Source organism: Chrysoperla carnea, chromosome 2, assembly GCF_905475395.1.
Source record: "Chrysoperla carnea chromosome 2, inChrCarn1.1, whole genome shotgun sequence".
Lineage (NCBI taxonomy): Eukaryota > Metazoa > Arthropoda > Insecta > Neuroptera > Chrysopidae > Chrysoperla > Chrysoperla carnea.
Genome location: NC_058338.1, coordinates 20,035,907 through 20,051,313, shown reverse-complemented (window position 1 = coordinate 20,051,313; position 15,407 = coordinate 20,035,907). Strand labels below are relative to the sequence as shown.

The window sequence follows — 15,407 nt, the reverse complement described above, 5'->3', positions numbered from 1 at the left end:
TAAAAAACGGCTGAGGCTAAATTACGTATCAAGGTTATTTTCGATATTTATTCATGTTTGGGCGTTTTATAATATTTTAAAATTATACATTTTCAAAATTTTTCTGTCAACTAGCTCCATTTTCAAATGAAAAATCATAAAAAATGCATACAGGGTGGACTACTTTAATATTTTATGGGTAATAGCTTATTTTGTAGTTAGCCAATCAAAAAATTGCAGAGTGTGACGGAGGATATCATGTTTTGACATCAGATTAAACCTAGTTCTGCGGGTTGCTTCTATAGTCAATTCAAATCCTAAAAGGTAAGAGATAGAATGTCACTATAAATTAGATGGTAGATTGTCATAAAAAAATTATTTTTATTTAATTTAAAACATTTTTTCGAAAACCTTTAGGTTTCAGAGAAAATTCATTTAAACATATGTAATTAATGCATTTAATCGATAGAAATCACGTCTTACCTTTTAAGGATCTAAATTGGCTATAAAGGCAACTTAGAGAACTAGGTCCAATCTGATACCAGGACATGATGTTTCCATCAAACTCTACAACTTTTATTTAAGCTATTGTATGTTTGGCTAACTACAAAACTAGGTATTTGTCATAATAGATTAAGTCTAGAAAATAAGTGTTTGACTATTAAAGAAAAATTTCCTCAAACTAAGTTGTCTTAAATATTTTATTGCTAGGGACTATAAAATTAACAAACTGTCGTTTCATTAGAAAATATCTATGAAATTTTCTGTTTAGAATTTTGTTCTTTATATCAAAGTTTTATCCAAATGCGATTATTACACCCATGTATCATTTCAGTTCGTTAAATTTGTAATGAAAATCAGTGACTAAAATTGTATAATATAATATGTGACTAAAACTACTCTTACCATATTTGCTAATTATTTCATGTCATTAAAATTCATATTTGTGACTATTTTTTCATCAATATATTAATCTAGTATCATTCTTCTTATATTGTTATAAATATGTAAATTTAACTTTTAGGGGGTGCTGCTTTGCCCACAACAAACAATGGCGCAGTCACGTCGAACAAGACTCAAACGCGCATTAACGGAGGTCACTAACGATACAGTTAACTACGTCAGAACGGTGGGCAAATATTATAATTTCTCTATAATGCAACGCATATTATTACTTAGGATGTAGAGCCCCCAATGCATTATACATAAAATTGCTAGTATTCCTCCCACGTAAAACACCAAACAATTATTTGACATCCTATTTATAAAAATGTTTTTTTTTTTTAAATTTTGTAGCTGTCAACGCTATGTTCAGCTGAACGCAGTCAATGTAACGTTGGCTGTGTCAATGTTAAGATAAATTACATAAAAAACATTTTTGTTAATCGCTTGTATTTTTCAGTTCTTTTTTCAGCTTAATAAAATACACCAAAATTTTTAATATGTTTATTTGCACGGAGTACACCCTATAAAAAAGTTTGCTTACAATCATCATGTATACAAAAGCTTCCAAATGCTGAATATAGCGAAAATATTAGAGCTTATCCATTTTCAAGAGGTTCATACATATGTGCAAAAATAAAAGAGCGATGCCTTTTAAAGATCTTCACCCATTTTACTAACTTAATTACCTTTGAGAAACTCCGCTAGGATAATCAATCACCACGATAATGATTCTTTAAACATCTAAAAAAATTCCCCCCTTAATTCCAATTTAACACGGAAAATATTTTACAAAGAAACAAAATTTCAATTCCCAAAATGCTAATTGGATTGTAAAAATGACGAGTTAAGACACAAAAATTGTTAATTTTCTGGAACAACGCTCATTAAAAATTTTTAGTTATATTCCTTTAGTTATTATATTAAAAAGGTATCACGTGAATTTTTATATGTATGAACCAATTCTTAGCACATCTGTAATATATTTTCATTTTTAGAATACACTAATAGAATCATATTGTACTCAATTTCATATAAACTGAACATAATTACATAGTCTAGACAACAAGCTCAAATTGGTGAACTATAGAAATATTGGTCGTGAAAATACGTGTGATAGCTCGTTTGATTCGGATTGATATCTAGAAAAATGTGCTAGAAGCGTTTTTCAGCAGATAAAAATTGCAAAAGTTATAAGCAATTAAAGATGAAAAAAGGTATTTCATTCGCTTCAAAAACGCTTCTAGCACATTTTTCTAAGCATCATTCCGAATCCATCGAACTGCCACACGTATTTTTACGACTTATTTCTATATTCCACTAATTCGAACTTGTTGACTAGACTAACAAGTATTGCTTAAAAATTTCATCGAATTAGGCTTAATGATATATAATTAAAACACAATTACTTTTAGCAATGATGGTAAGTATCACTTTCAAATTTTAATTACCTTAATCGATTTATATCTAAATAAGTGTAAAAATCTTGAATTTACTGTACCTATTAGATGGACTATTTTGCATGCAATAATGAAAACTTTTAAGTTGCATGACTTAATGCAGAAAAAATTTAAATTATAAGTTTAACAAAGATAATTGATTTATTATTAAGCAAAACGAAGCATTATTATATGATTGGTTTTATAAAGAATTTGAAACTTTATTTGAAATTATTAGCAAATAGCAATTTTACAACCTGTTATATCAAATATGATTAGTCTTTTAACTTTGAAATTGTGTGCCATAGCTTTCAATATGTTATTGATGAAGGTTTTGAAAAGTTTATTAAAATACAAGTACCTTTGCATTTTAGCTATGCATTATTATTATAAAATTTTCATAAAAAATAGATTTAAGTAGTTAACTAATTATGGTAGGCAAGACAAAGTCGAAACCTCATTATTGATGACAGAAAGATCTGGACATTTAGGCAGTTAAAACAATATCTATCTCACTAGGTAAAAAATATTAGCTGTAAATATTCTTTAAACGACTTCAAAAAAGGAAAAACTTTACCACAGAATTTTCGACTGGAGAAACCGATTCTTTTTTATTTGAAAGCTGGTGCTTCCCATGTGATCCCATTTCAATTTGAAAATCATATAAGTCTTAAATTTGCATAAAGTATGTGCGCGACAAATGGACGAATAACTCAATATCATGCCAATTGATTTCAATTATTCATTTTTTAGGGACAAATTAGTTGGTGTACTTCAGTTTCACTAAAAATCACAGAATAGAATAACTTTTAACAAAAAAAAAAAAAAAAACCAACTCCAAGTCTTGTATTTCTCTTCCCTCCTCGACGATATTGATATCGTCTTGCATGCACGAGAATTCAAACTAGGAAAAAATTAATCCAATTAATTAAAAAATTAATCTTATTAGTTGAATTCTGATTTAAATCAATTTTTATTTGATGTGATACGATATTGTTGTGATAAAAATCAATTTTTTATTATTATAATTAGAGACATCCTCGGTATTTATTAAGCCGTAGCTAATTATAACATATCATTATCGACGTAAAATCCAAATAATCATGACGGTCAATTACAGGTTTATACATTTTGTACTTTTATATTCTTTTTTTAACATTCAAAATGTTTGTACAGTCAAACGTCATTCCACTGTAATGCTAACTAGAATCCAAGCTAAATCATATCAACCTGAAGTAGTGCAAGTTCTTGAAGCTTATATGCGAAAAGTAAATCGAACAGCATCATTGGCAAATATTAAAGTGAAATTTTTAAAAAAGGTTGATAAAATACCAGTAAGTAGATACTTATAAAATTTATTAACTACACTTTTAAAATTACAATATTAAATAGAAATGAATAAATTGTACCCACAATAATAATTAAATAATAGCTTATAAAATTATAACATTTCAGGCTTACATTTCAAATTTTGAGGGTGCATTATGTTAAAACTTTGGAAAATTAGACGAAAAATAGGGATACAATTTTTCGATGTATACGTTTTTAAAATATTGATGCCTAAAGATTTCGAGAAAATCACTTATAGAAAAATAAATCACAAATGCCATTCGTTTCATCACGTTAAATGTATTTTATGGAAAAACAAGTTCCGCTTGCTGTATTTTTCTTTATAGGAAAATATTTGTGATTTTTTATCTAACAAATATTGGTTTTCCAAAAAAATCTTTAGAAAATTACCATTTTTATATAATAAAGCAAACTTTTAAAAGCACTTCGATATAGGATTTTTATGTTAAAAACGCAAACTTTAACAGTTCAAATCTAATAAATAAATACCGTAAGGGTAATTTAATACCGTAAGGGTAATTAAAAAATTTTCCTGCTTACAAAGGGCCCTAATGAGAATGCATATACACGATTTAATTATAATCCTATATGAATGGCAACTTGATTTTTTGGGGACGTTCTCGAAATTATATAAATGTATTTATAATGAATTATTTTGAAGATATTTAAAGAAAAGTCGAAAATTTTTAATTTGCTCCGGACTCTCTGACATTTTGCTACTTTCAGGTATCAGTCGAATTATCACGTGTAAGTGGATCGGCAACCTATAAATTACCATTTAATATCACTGGTGATGGATGCGATTTGTTACAAAGAGATTACTTAATATGTGCCGATTTAAAACAAGCGGGTCTAACAAATTGTCCACTTGAGGTTAGCTAAGTAATATTTTTGTTTTTTATTTCTTAATAATTTTCTTTTTGAAAATTGTTTTAGGGTGATGTTGAACTAAAAGATCTCTATTTAAAACATATACCAGATGTGGATATTACGGGTAAATTTGTTATAAAATTGTCAGTTGTATTTGAAAAAAAATTGATACTTGTGGTAGAAGGAGATGTTACATTGAAGTAACAATGCTTGTTTTATTTTTTAAATTTTAAATAAAAATGTTTTGAAGTTTTCAGTCATGCTGTGATCTATTTAACCCTATTAGATTGCAATCAATTCGCACCATAGAAATTTATAATCATACTAGCTGTTAAACCCGCTTCGCTGGGTTGTTTTTGGACATTTAAATATCAAAATTGTTAAATGAAAGACTTTTTTTTTAATTCTCTCTGTGTGTACGGAACAGTAAGATTTTTTTGGCCGATCCCAATATTATGTCTACACTCTCTGTGTGTACGGAAAAGTAAGGGAAAGATCGATAGAAACCCATGGAACATTCCAGAATATTCGAGAAAGTTCTAGAAAATTCGATAGAAATCCATAGAACATTCCAGAATGTTCGAGAAAATTCGATAGAAATCCATAGAACATTCCAGAATGTTCGAGAAAATTCTAGAAAATTCGACAGAAACCCATGGAACATTCCAGATTGTTCGAGAAAGTTTGATAAAATTCAATAAAAATCCATACAACATTCGAGAATATTCGAGGAAGTTCTAGAAAATTCGATAGAAATCCATAGAACATTTCAGAATTTTCGAGAAAATTCTAGAAAATTCGATAGAAATCCATGGAACATTCCAGAATTTTCGAGAAAAATCGAAAGACATTTGCGCCAGTAGCGCCATCTAGTGAAAATTGTACTATTGACAGTGGGGCTATTGTACTATTAGAACTATTTTTTAAATATATTTTCTATGAATTCCTAGATCATTTTTAATTCCACCCCCACCAAACTCCCTTATTCACAATGGGAGCCTAAGGGCTACCCAATGACATAATCCTCTACCGAAGGTCAATGGTTAGTTTTAGGGAAAATCGGGGACATACAAACAAACACTCTCTTTTTATATATATAGATTGTGGATCAATATTATGTCAAAACAAACGAATTTGTTTCTGTATTAAACAACAGGATATTTTTTTCAAAATTTAAATAGGTTCAGTATCACGTACTGAAGGTAATTGAACAAAATTTTGAGCCGGGTCCCATAGAATAAGTCATATTGTTCCATAGAATTGCAACGTTAAATAATACGCTTTCTGCAGTATTTATATAACTTGAAAAAAGTGCACAGTTTACAAGAACTCAATATATTCTGTGATAAAATTTTACGTTTTCATTTATTACTATTAAACCATAAACTTTTGATGCGATATTAAAAATTATTATTGTAAATATGGAGTACATGATGTTGGTAATGTAGTATTGATATAGAAGGAAGTTTGCTTAATAAAAGTTGATAAGGTTTAAATTGCATATTAATCATTTACCATCGATCTTAAATTCGAAAAGATCATACATTGTTGTTAAAATGATTTATAAAGTGTGCTTCAGAAACATTCATTCAAGTTAACTCAAAATAACTTGATATCTGGTTTCATTTGGCTACAACTGAAGTTTTTGCTATCATTGCCTATATTTGATATATATTTATATCTAGCTGGGAACAACCCGCTTTGCTGGGCAACATCCCTTTCGTAGGGGTTACAGTTTTACATTTAACACACCTCGTGCTCTTTTATTTGGTACCCTACTTGGGTATATTTGAAGATATTTGATAATTCATCCCCACTTTCTCGCTCCACCTTTCCACCCCCGAAGGTTAAAAATAGATAAAACAATCCTTGAAGCTGGTTGTATATCTTATCAATATTTGAGCTTAATTGATGCACAACCTTTTTCCTTTTTTAAAGCACATTCCTTTCAACCCCTATTTCAATCCCCTTACCCTATTATTTTCATGTATTTCAAATATTCTCGAAAATTTCGATAACCAAATAAATGGCTGCCGAAAAGCCGCCAAAATTGTGTTGCAAGCGCTGACATTCAACTTTTTCTATACATGATATTTCAACCATTAACTCAGTCAATTGTTTGTTTTCACTTGTTTAAATTAAAGTGTATTATCTCGTGGTTTTAGTTTGTTTCTCTTTTTTATTTCAATTAATATCTACGAATTTCATTACCGGTTATATAGATGTTTTTTCGTACGAAGAACTTACGTGTAACATTTTTTATTCCATCTGCTAATTAAGAAACACATCACTAAACTATCGTATGTTGTCGGATATATTGATAAACTGATGGACAGCTATACATGAGGATGTATTCAATTACATTGTACCACAGATACCATAAAAGTTCTGTGCTTTATCCATAGAAGTTATCATTTGTATCAAGTGCATGTACTAATAAAAGTCAATCAACTCTAAACGTTTTCTATCCTGTTATATTATCTATATATATAAAGAAGAAACTGACTTACTGACATATCACCGCACAATTGAAACCGCTGGGTCTAGACGAATGAAATTTTGAACCCCTTAAAGAAATTGAAAAAATAGAGAAAATTTTGGATCTCCAATTTTGATAAAAATTGGTCCAAATATTGCGATAGGTCAGAAACTCTGAACCCAATCATTAAATTAACCTGATTTTTATACTTTTTGGACCAAGTTTCATCAAATTCCAAAGCAAAAATTTCTTTGCGATTTTCTCGATTTTAGCCAAGGGTACCCCTTAAAAAAATTCAAAAAAATCGAGAAATTTTTTGGATCTCCAATTTTTCTAAAACTCAGTATATAAGGTAATTTTGACCCAAAAAGTACAAAAATCGGATGCATTACATGACTGGCCGAATAGTTTTTGAGATACGGACTAAAATCGATCCAAATATTGCGATTTCTTAGAAACTCTGCATCCAATCATTAAATTAACCTGATTGTTATACTTTTTGGATCAAAGTTACTCCATGCACCGAGTTTCTTCAAATTCTAAAACAAATTTTTTTTGCGTTTTTCTCAATTTTGCTGTGCGTTAATCGATCAGTCAGCATGAATTCTTATATATAGATCTATAAATTTTGGTACAGGTGTTCATAAAATCATCTAGTTTCCATTTCCGGCTATCCACCCGTCCGACTGTCTGTCTGTGGCCACGATAACTCAAAAACGAAAAGAGATATCAAGCTAAAGCTTGTGAGGGGATTTTTTTAAGGGAAATATTTTTTTTTTTGCAAATATGAACGGGACCAATCAAAAATCATTGATCGTGAATCACCAAATTAAAAAAAAAATTAGATAGAATCATCTTGAAAGCATACCCAGTTATTGAGAGGATTGACCTCCTCCTATGTTCGTTAGCTAAATAAATATAGTCTAATTAAATTGATTATACAAATAATAAATATATTTCCGACTTTTGATCGATATCAATTTTGATGGATACAAAATTATTAGAACTGTATTGATAAAAATCGTTTTTACGTTGAAATTACAGACATCCTTATTATTATTAAGCCAAAGGTAATTGTATCATGTCAGTCTCAGTGCAAAAATCAAACAGACATGGCGATTATTAACAGATTTATACCTTTGTTATTTTTATATTACAGTTTTTACATTCAAAATGGATGTACAGTGAAACGTCATTCCACTGCCATAATAACCAAAATTAAAGCTAAATCATACCTACCTGATGTAGTACAAGTTGTTGAAGCTAGTATGCGAAAAGTTAATCGTACCATGTCTTTTGCAAACATTTCGGCGAAATTTTTAAAAAAATGTGATAAAATACCAGTAAGTACTTACAAAAAATATTTTGACCCATTGAAAACTTTTATTACTCATAAATTCGATTGTTACAAGTATTGATTTAAAATTAAAGCGATGGTTTGAGATATCAATCCCATTTTTTTTTTAAAATTAAATATTGGATTATTTTTATTTTAAATGTCTCTTTGCAGTAACAGCAAAATTATTTTTTGTTTAAAAAAATGTGCTCCTTACACTTCCATACAGCGCGCCAAAAATTAGTTTTTATGAATTTAAACATGATTAATGAACAACATTGTTTGAATCAACATAGAATAGGATCGTTGAATCAATAATCGCAAAACGCTAGGATTAAAAATTAAATAAATGCATAAAAAAGCTTTCACATTCTCCAATCGAATCAGATAGCGTGATCATTCAGCGCACAACAACAAAATTCGAAAACTTTCTAAATTCCCCATTTTCCTCGGTATAGTCGTCGAATCCTTAGAACGTTTACTGATTTCAGGTGTCAGTTGAATTATCACGTATTAGTGGATCGATCAGCTATAAATTACCATTTAATATCACTGGTGATGGATGCGATTTTTTAAAAAGAGATTATTTAATATGTACCGATTTGAAACGAGCTGGTGCACCAAATTGTCCATGGGAGGTTGGTTTGGTTAGGTAATTTAAAGTGGTTTCTTTATAATTTGTGTTCTGAATATTGTTTTAGGGTGATATTGTATTAAACGATCTTTATTTCGAAAATATACCAGCCATAGATATTCTGGGCAAATATATTATAAAAGTATCAGCTATGTATGGACAGAAGTTGATGTTTGTAGTAGATTTTGATGTTACCTTCAAATAAATATCCTATCCTACTCTTGATGTAAAATTTATTAAAAAATAAAGAGTTTTCAGGAAACATACACTGCAAAATTTGACTCTTCCTGACATCTATTGATGTATATCGTAGTTTACGAAATAAAGTACATTGCCGGGACATTCAAATTGACATTTGTATGGAGAAATTTTAAACGGTTCTTATATTAATGATAAAATTTGTGTCTTTTTAGCTCAAAAAAATACCAAGAAAATCTCGGTCATCCAGGTACTTAATTATAATGAATTTGGGGTGGATCATTTTAACCTATTTTGGCTAACAACTTTTTTTGCAATAATAATAAATTCTATAGAAAGGCTTGGACGTAGGAACATCTATGTATACGCTTTCTAGAGAAAAAAGCACAAAATCAACGTTTAATAATTTTTCGATAGGATTGTTTAAAATGGAACACCTAGTATCTATAAAAAAGAGTTCTATCAAAAATAATAATGTAATGAAATTGATACTGTATAAATGAATGTAATGTATTTTCTTACATTTATTGAAGATAAAAAGTTATTTACATTTTTATCAGACAAGGAAAATTTCATTACCTACATTCTGTGGTCGATTACTTACAAAATTTATTATTAAATATGGGTGTAAACAGAAAAATGAGTAAAAAAAGATACTTTTGTTCATAATGCAGTATATTTATCATGTTTAATGATTAGCCCTAGAGTACTTGCGTTCAAGACTCAATGGCTGTTTTGGAATTTGATGAAACTCGGTGGATGGGGTAATTTTGATCCAAAAAGTATAAAAATCAGGTTAAATTAATGATTGGATGTAGGGTTTCTGAGATATCGCAAAATTTGGATCGATTTTAGTAGTAGAGTTTTATCGAAATTGGAGATTAAAAAAATTTCTCGATTTTGTTGCATTTTTTTAAGGGGTACGCACCATTTTGATAAAATCGAGAAAAACCAAAAAATTTTTTGTTTTGGAATTTGATGAAACTCGGTAGATGGGGTAATTTTGATCCAAAAACTATAAAAATCAGGTAAATTTAATTATTGGACCTATATGAACTTACAATGTCAGTATAAACTGAATCCACCTGTATAATTGAAATTTTTCAACGGTATTGTATTAATATATCAAAATTTGAAACATAATACTCCATTAATGCTAATGGCATTCATTCAATGATATTTATATTTACACAATACCTTGATAAAATATTTAATATTGAAAAAGAAAATCAACAAATTACCGCTGCGCGTTGTTTCCTGATACAAATATTTATTTATATACGCATATAAATTTGCTATTATATTATGTTGTATACAACGAACAACAAAATGAATGCCTTTATGAATTTCGAAACAATATAGTATTATGAAAAACCAACTGTGTAAAAGAAATGGAAAATTATTACTCTGTAGGTGTTCTTCCGTATAATTATAATAATGTTATTGTTCAAAACACTGAATACAATCGATAAAGAATTACGTGGTTTGCAAAATGTTCCTTTTAATATACACGTAGTTAACCATTTATGCGCCCGTTTGTGTTGTGCGGTGTAGGAAAATTGCTTGCCGCGGGAAGAACGGTAAAGACATGTTAACCCAAGAGGAGCAAAATCTATTTTATAGATTTATACCCTTTCAAATAATGTATAGCAAGGTAGGGGTTGCCATTTGAAATTTCAAAATTGGGGTGGCTATCTTGGTATTGTTTTTGAACTTCCTCCTCGATATCGAAATCGATGTACTTTAACTCAAAAAAACCACATCAAGTCAAGAGTTATTAAGGGTGGATACATTTTAAATTATCACACTGTATAATAAAAATTTCCTATTTCAAAGTATTAATAGGAACATTTCATATTTTATTTCTCAGGAAATTCTAGGTTAAGGGCTTTATCCTTGTAAATACAGGAAACTATTTATAACACGTACTTCAAATATAAATAAAAATATATTCCCAGTCAATTAATGAATTGTATTTATTTGTACAATATGAAATATAGTATTTGTTGTTCTCAATTTAATACAATAATTAAACGCCGATTCTTTGAACTATAATAACAATATATGTCAATTTCAATATAAGAGATAACACCTTCATCTGTATCAGGGTTGGGCAGATTCCTATCCCTTTTATATTATAAATGTGAAAGTAAGGATGTTTGTTTGTTTGTTTGTTACGCTTTCACGCAAAAACAAGCGAATGGTTTATAATGAATCTGTACAGTAATATAGCTCATACATCAGAATAACACATGAGCTATAAATTAATAGGATACTAAAAAAATTTTTTTTAAATAAATTTAATCAGGTATTTAATATTTTTAATTTTTACAGAAATCTTTAATTTATGGTTCAAAATGATGATCACAGATAGTGCAGAGCTATGATCTTCATTTTAACCATAAAGATTTCTGTAAAAATTAAAAATAGTAAATGTCACAATTCATGGCTATCTTTTCTGATATACTCAATGAATTATGAGTATATTAATTTAGTTTGATAATGGCCGTACAGGTTGAAACGATTTTCACAAATATATAATTATTTGTTTTTATTTACTTAAAATAAATATAATTCAGTGGACTTGCAAAAAAAAAAAATTGGTTTTATTTATTGAATTATGACTACTTTACAATTTAAAAAATTGAAAACTGTGCATATCTGTTAGCTGTGTAAAACAATCTCTTCAAGTGTTATGGAACGTTGATAAGTGAGATCAAAAGAGGTTGAGGCTATAAAGTGGGTGGTTTTTACTTTTAAGCCCAGTGAAGCGTGCTGGTCTCTTTGTTAATAGTAGACGTCTTATAGACGAAAATTGAAAACATATTAAAAGCATCGTTTAATAGTAAATATATAACGAAGGGGGTGGGAATATGACTTTAGTGGTTATATTACTCACTAATTTTTTTTTTAAACAAATATTTAGTTAACTTGGTGTTTTGATTTTCGATTTCCGAATAGAAATGTATGAATGTAAGAAACTGACTATATTCCACGTATAACAAATAAATAGTATCATTGGCAATAAGAGGAACATGTAAGTGTATATTCCATTTTCGACAATCGACAAAATAAATAAATACGATGTGATTGAATGAAACAAACTTACGGGGTGTTTATAAAATTCTGCGATCTCAGAACCAGTCAAGAAATATTTATTAATTTATTTATAATAATAAAATTTTCACATCCGCTACTACACTGGACGTGCCATGCGGATAAACTGAAGTGATTGATTTTTTCCTTTCTTGCTTAGTGAGTGTAATATTAATTATTATTTATATTTATTATATAGTACAACGATAAAGTATAGGTTCAGACTTTCAAATTATAAAGACGTTTCTCCAACATACCACTAGTGAGAAAATAGCAGAATAATTAAAATTGTCTGTAAATATAAAAAACCCACATAAAGTTAACAAAACCTTGGTAATATTACAAATATGTTGATCTATATTGGTCTATAAAATTATTAACATGGGTTTCCTTTATACGAAATTCACATCCCCTTTTTAATCCCTTAGAGGATGAATTTCCGTACTCACTTACGTCATTCAAGGAACATGTATCCAAAATTTCTGGCTTCTAGACCCGCAGCGGTTTGAGTTGTACCTTGATCGATCAGTCAGCTTGAATTCTTATACATATAGATTATTATATTTTTGTGCAAGGTATCTAAGAGTGATTATGATACACCCTATATACATCCTATATCAATACTTTTTTCATCATATTATTATTATTGATATTGTAATAAAATTAGTATTTATATTCGTATGTGTACTACCAATGATAAATATTTATTTCTTCATTCGCAATAATGTAATTCAATTTCAGTAACACAAACATTTGGATAAGATATTTATTTTCATACAACTTATACAGCTGATAAGGACGTGGATGGAAAAGATCATTTTAAAATTACCTTCATTTTAAGATTGACTTGGATTCATTGAAAGTACACACTTGATATTGTTGAGTAAATATTCTGAGTAATACAGTCAGTCGTTTTAATACATCCGATGTTTTTGAATAAAGAGGTTAAAAGAGGAAGTAAAATTTACGTTGTTGACTGTTATTAACGCCTTATACTAAAATGGAACATATTTATGGTTTACCTTCCTATACTTTGTATGCTTGTTTCTTGCATCTCTATCACGTTATAACCTTCACTTATCCTCACTTTTGTTCACAACTTTACGGATTTAAATTTTTTTGTGGGGAACTTTTTGAAAATGAGATTTGGTCCATGATACTCACTTTTGCCCATGGACTAAAATCGATCGAATTATTGCGACATCTCAGAAACTCTGCATCCAATCATTAAATTAACCCGATTTTTATACTTTTTGGGTCAAAAAAACCCCATGAACGGAGTTTCCTCAAATTCCCAAACAAAAATTTTTTTCCCGTTTTTCTCGATTTTTTCAAAGGGGTACGTACCCCTTAAAAAAATTGCAAAAAATCGAAAAATTTTTTTTTCCTTCAATTTCGATAAAACTCAGTATATAAGGTAATTTTGACCCAAAAAGTACAAAAATCGGGTGCATTTGATGACTGGTCGAATAGTTTTTGAGATACGGACAAAAATCGATCGAATTATTGCAATTACTCAGAAACTCTGCATCCAATCATTAAATTAACCCGATTTTTATACTTTTTGGGTCAAAACAACCCCATCCACGGAGTTTCCTCAAATTTCCAAACAAAAATTTTTTTCCCGTTTTTCTCGATTTTTTCAAAGGGGTACCCCTTAAAAAAATTGCAAAAAATCGAAAAATTTTTTTTCTTCAATTTCGATAAAACTCACTATATAAGGTAATTTTGAAGTTGGCAATAAGATGTCTTGCGTTTTTGTTGGCTGTATTTATATATTTCGCTCCGTCTATATAATGGTTAATCCTGATAAATAAACTAAGAGAATTAGAGAAAAAAATTGTATCGTCGTAAAGTGTTTTGAAGGATTGATTGTTGAGAGCTTCAATTTGTGGAAGTCCATGATAATCGTTATTTTGTTTAAAGGTAAAATAAATTAATTTTACAACTTTTTGTTTTAAGTTTGCAATTCCACTTTTTATTTAAAATTATTTAATTTTAGTTGACATGTTTCGGGTTGTATTGTTTTGAAGGAATTCCAAGAATTGATGTGAACAGCGTCAAAGTCCCAACACAGTTTTCTGGCTATGAACAGCTATATAATAATACAAAAGGAATTTGAAAATTTACATCAAATTTAATTACTTTGAAAATTATTGAATAGATTACCATAAAATATTAGGCATAGTTCCTATCATAATCCACATACAAATTAAATGGTTTTTGCATACATAAATTTATAATATTTATGTGTTATTATATTTTATATAGCTGTCAATCAATATATGTATAATAACATCGGCACTTAGAGTTAATATTCTAATTAAAATTTATCATTCAATTTATGTTTTAATTATCATAAAATATACATAGTGTTCCATGTATTGACAATACTGATATTGATCTTGCAAGAACAGAAAGACTAATACCTAAAATATAATTATAGTAGCAAGATCAAGACGAAAAATCTAAAAGACCAAGACCATGTATGAAGGATTAATCAAAAACAAAATCGGAAAAGGATCCTTGGAGTTGAATGTAGTGTATTGTGAACAGGCAAAGAGTATATTGTTCACCAAGCTATAGTTCATCTAATGCTCGTCATAGCACGAACCCAAAAAGTAAGCTGGCGAGACGAAAACATTAAAGATAACATATACAAATCTGAAGGCACAAGCCTTCAAGCTTTCTTTGGAGTTCAAAGCGGCCAGTTCGCCTTCTAATTGGTTATTTTTTATTCTTTGTTCAAAGTATCGGGCGGATTGTAGCCATTATTTTGTGGCTTTCACCTACATGAACTACTTGAAAGCAGATCAGAAAATGAAACCAGAATGAAATATAAACAGGCTGAATTCTTCCCCCGATCGTAGATTTTATAACGTGACACATTTTCTTGGTAGACAAAAATATTTTAAGTCTCAAAAAATATTCAAATTCTTCCACAATTAGTAGTACTATGGCGATTTTTATAAAACTTCCCAGACCGGTATACAATCTAGACTTACATCTCAATCATATTTGAAAGCGATATATATCCAAAACCGGGCCATTTTCTAAAATCTCACATTATAAGCAATTTAGTGA

At 29.1% G+C, this 15,407-nt stretch overlaps 1 protein-coding gene across 4 annotated transcripts in view; it reads left to right on the top strand.

The window, feature by feature from the left end:
- The window catches only part of LOC123293219 (small conductance calcium-activated potassium channel protein 2), a 219,322-nt gene that overhangs the window by 51,081 nt on the left and 152,834 nt on the right, over positions 1–15,407 (top strand). Inside the window, exon 5 of one of the 4 annotated variants that reach the window (XM_044873963.1) lies at positions 1,004–1,090. The exons of the other annotated variants lie outside the window; for them this stretch is intronic. Coding sequence (XP_044729898.1) covers positions 1,004–1,090 — 87 coding nt within the window. The remainder of the gene's footprint in view (positions 1–1,003; positions 1,091–15,407) is intronic. 4 annotated transcript variants of the gene reach the window in all.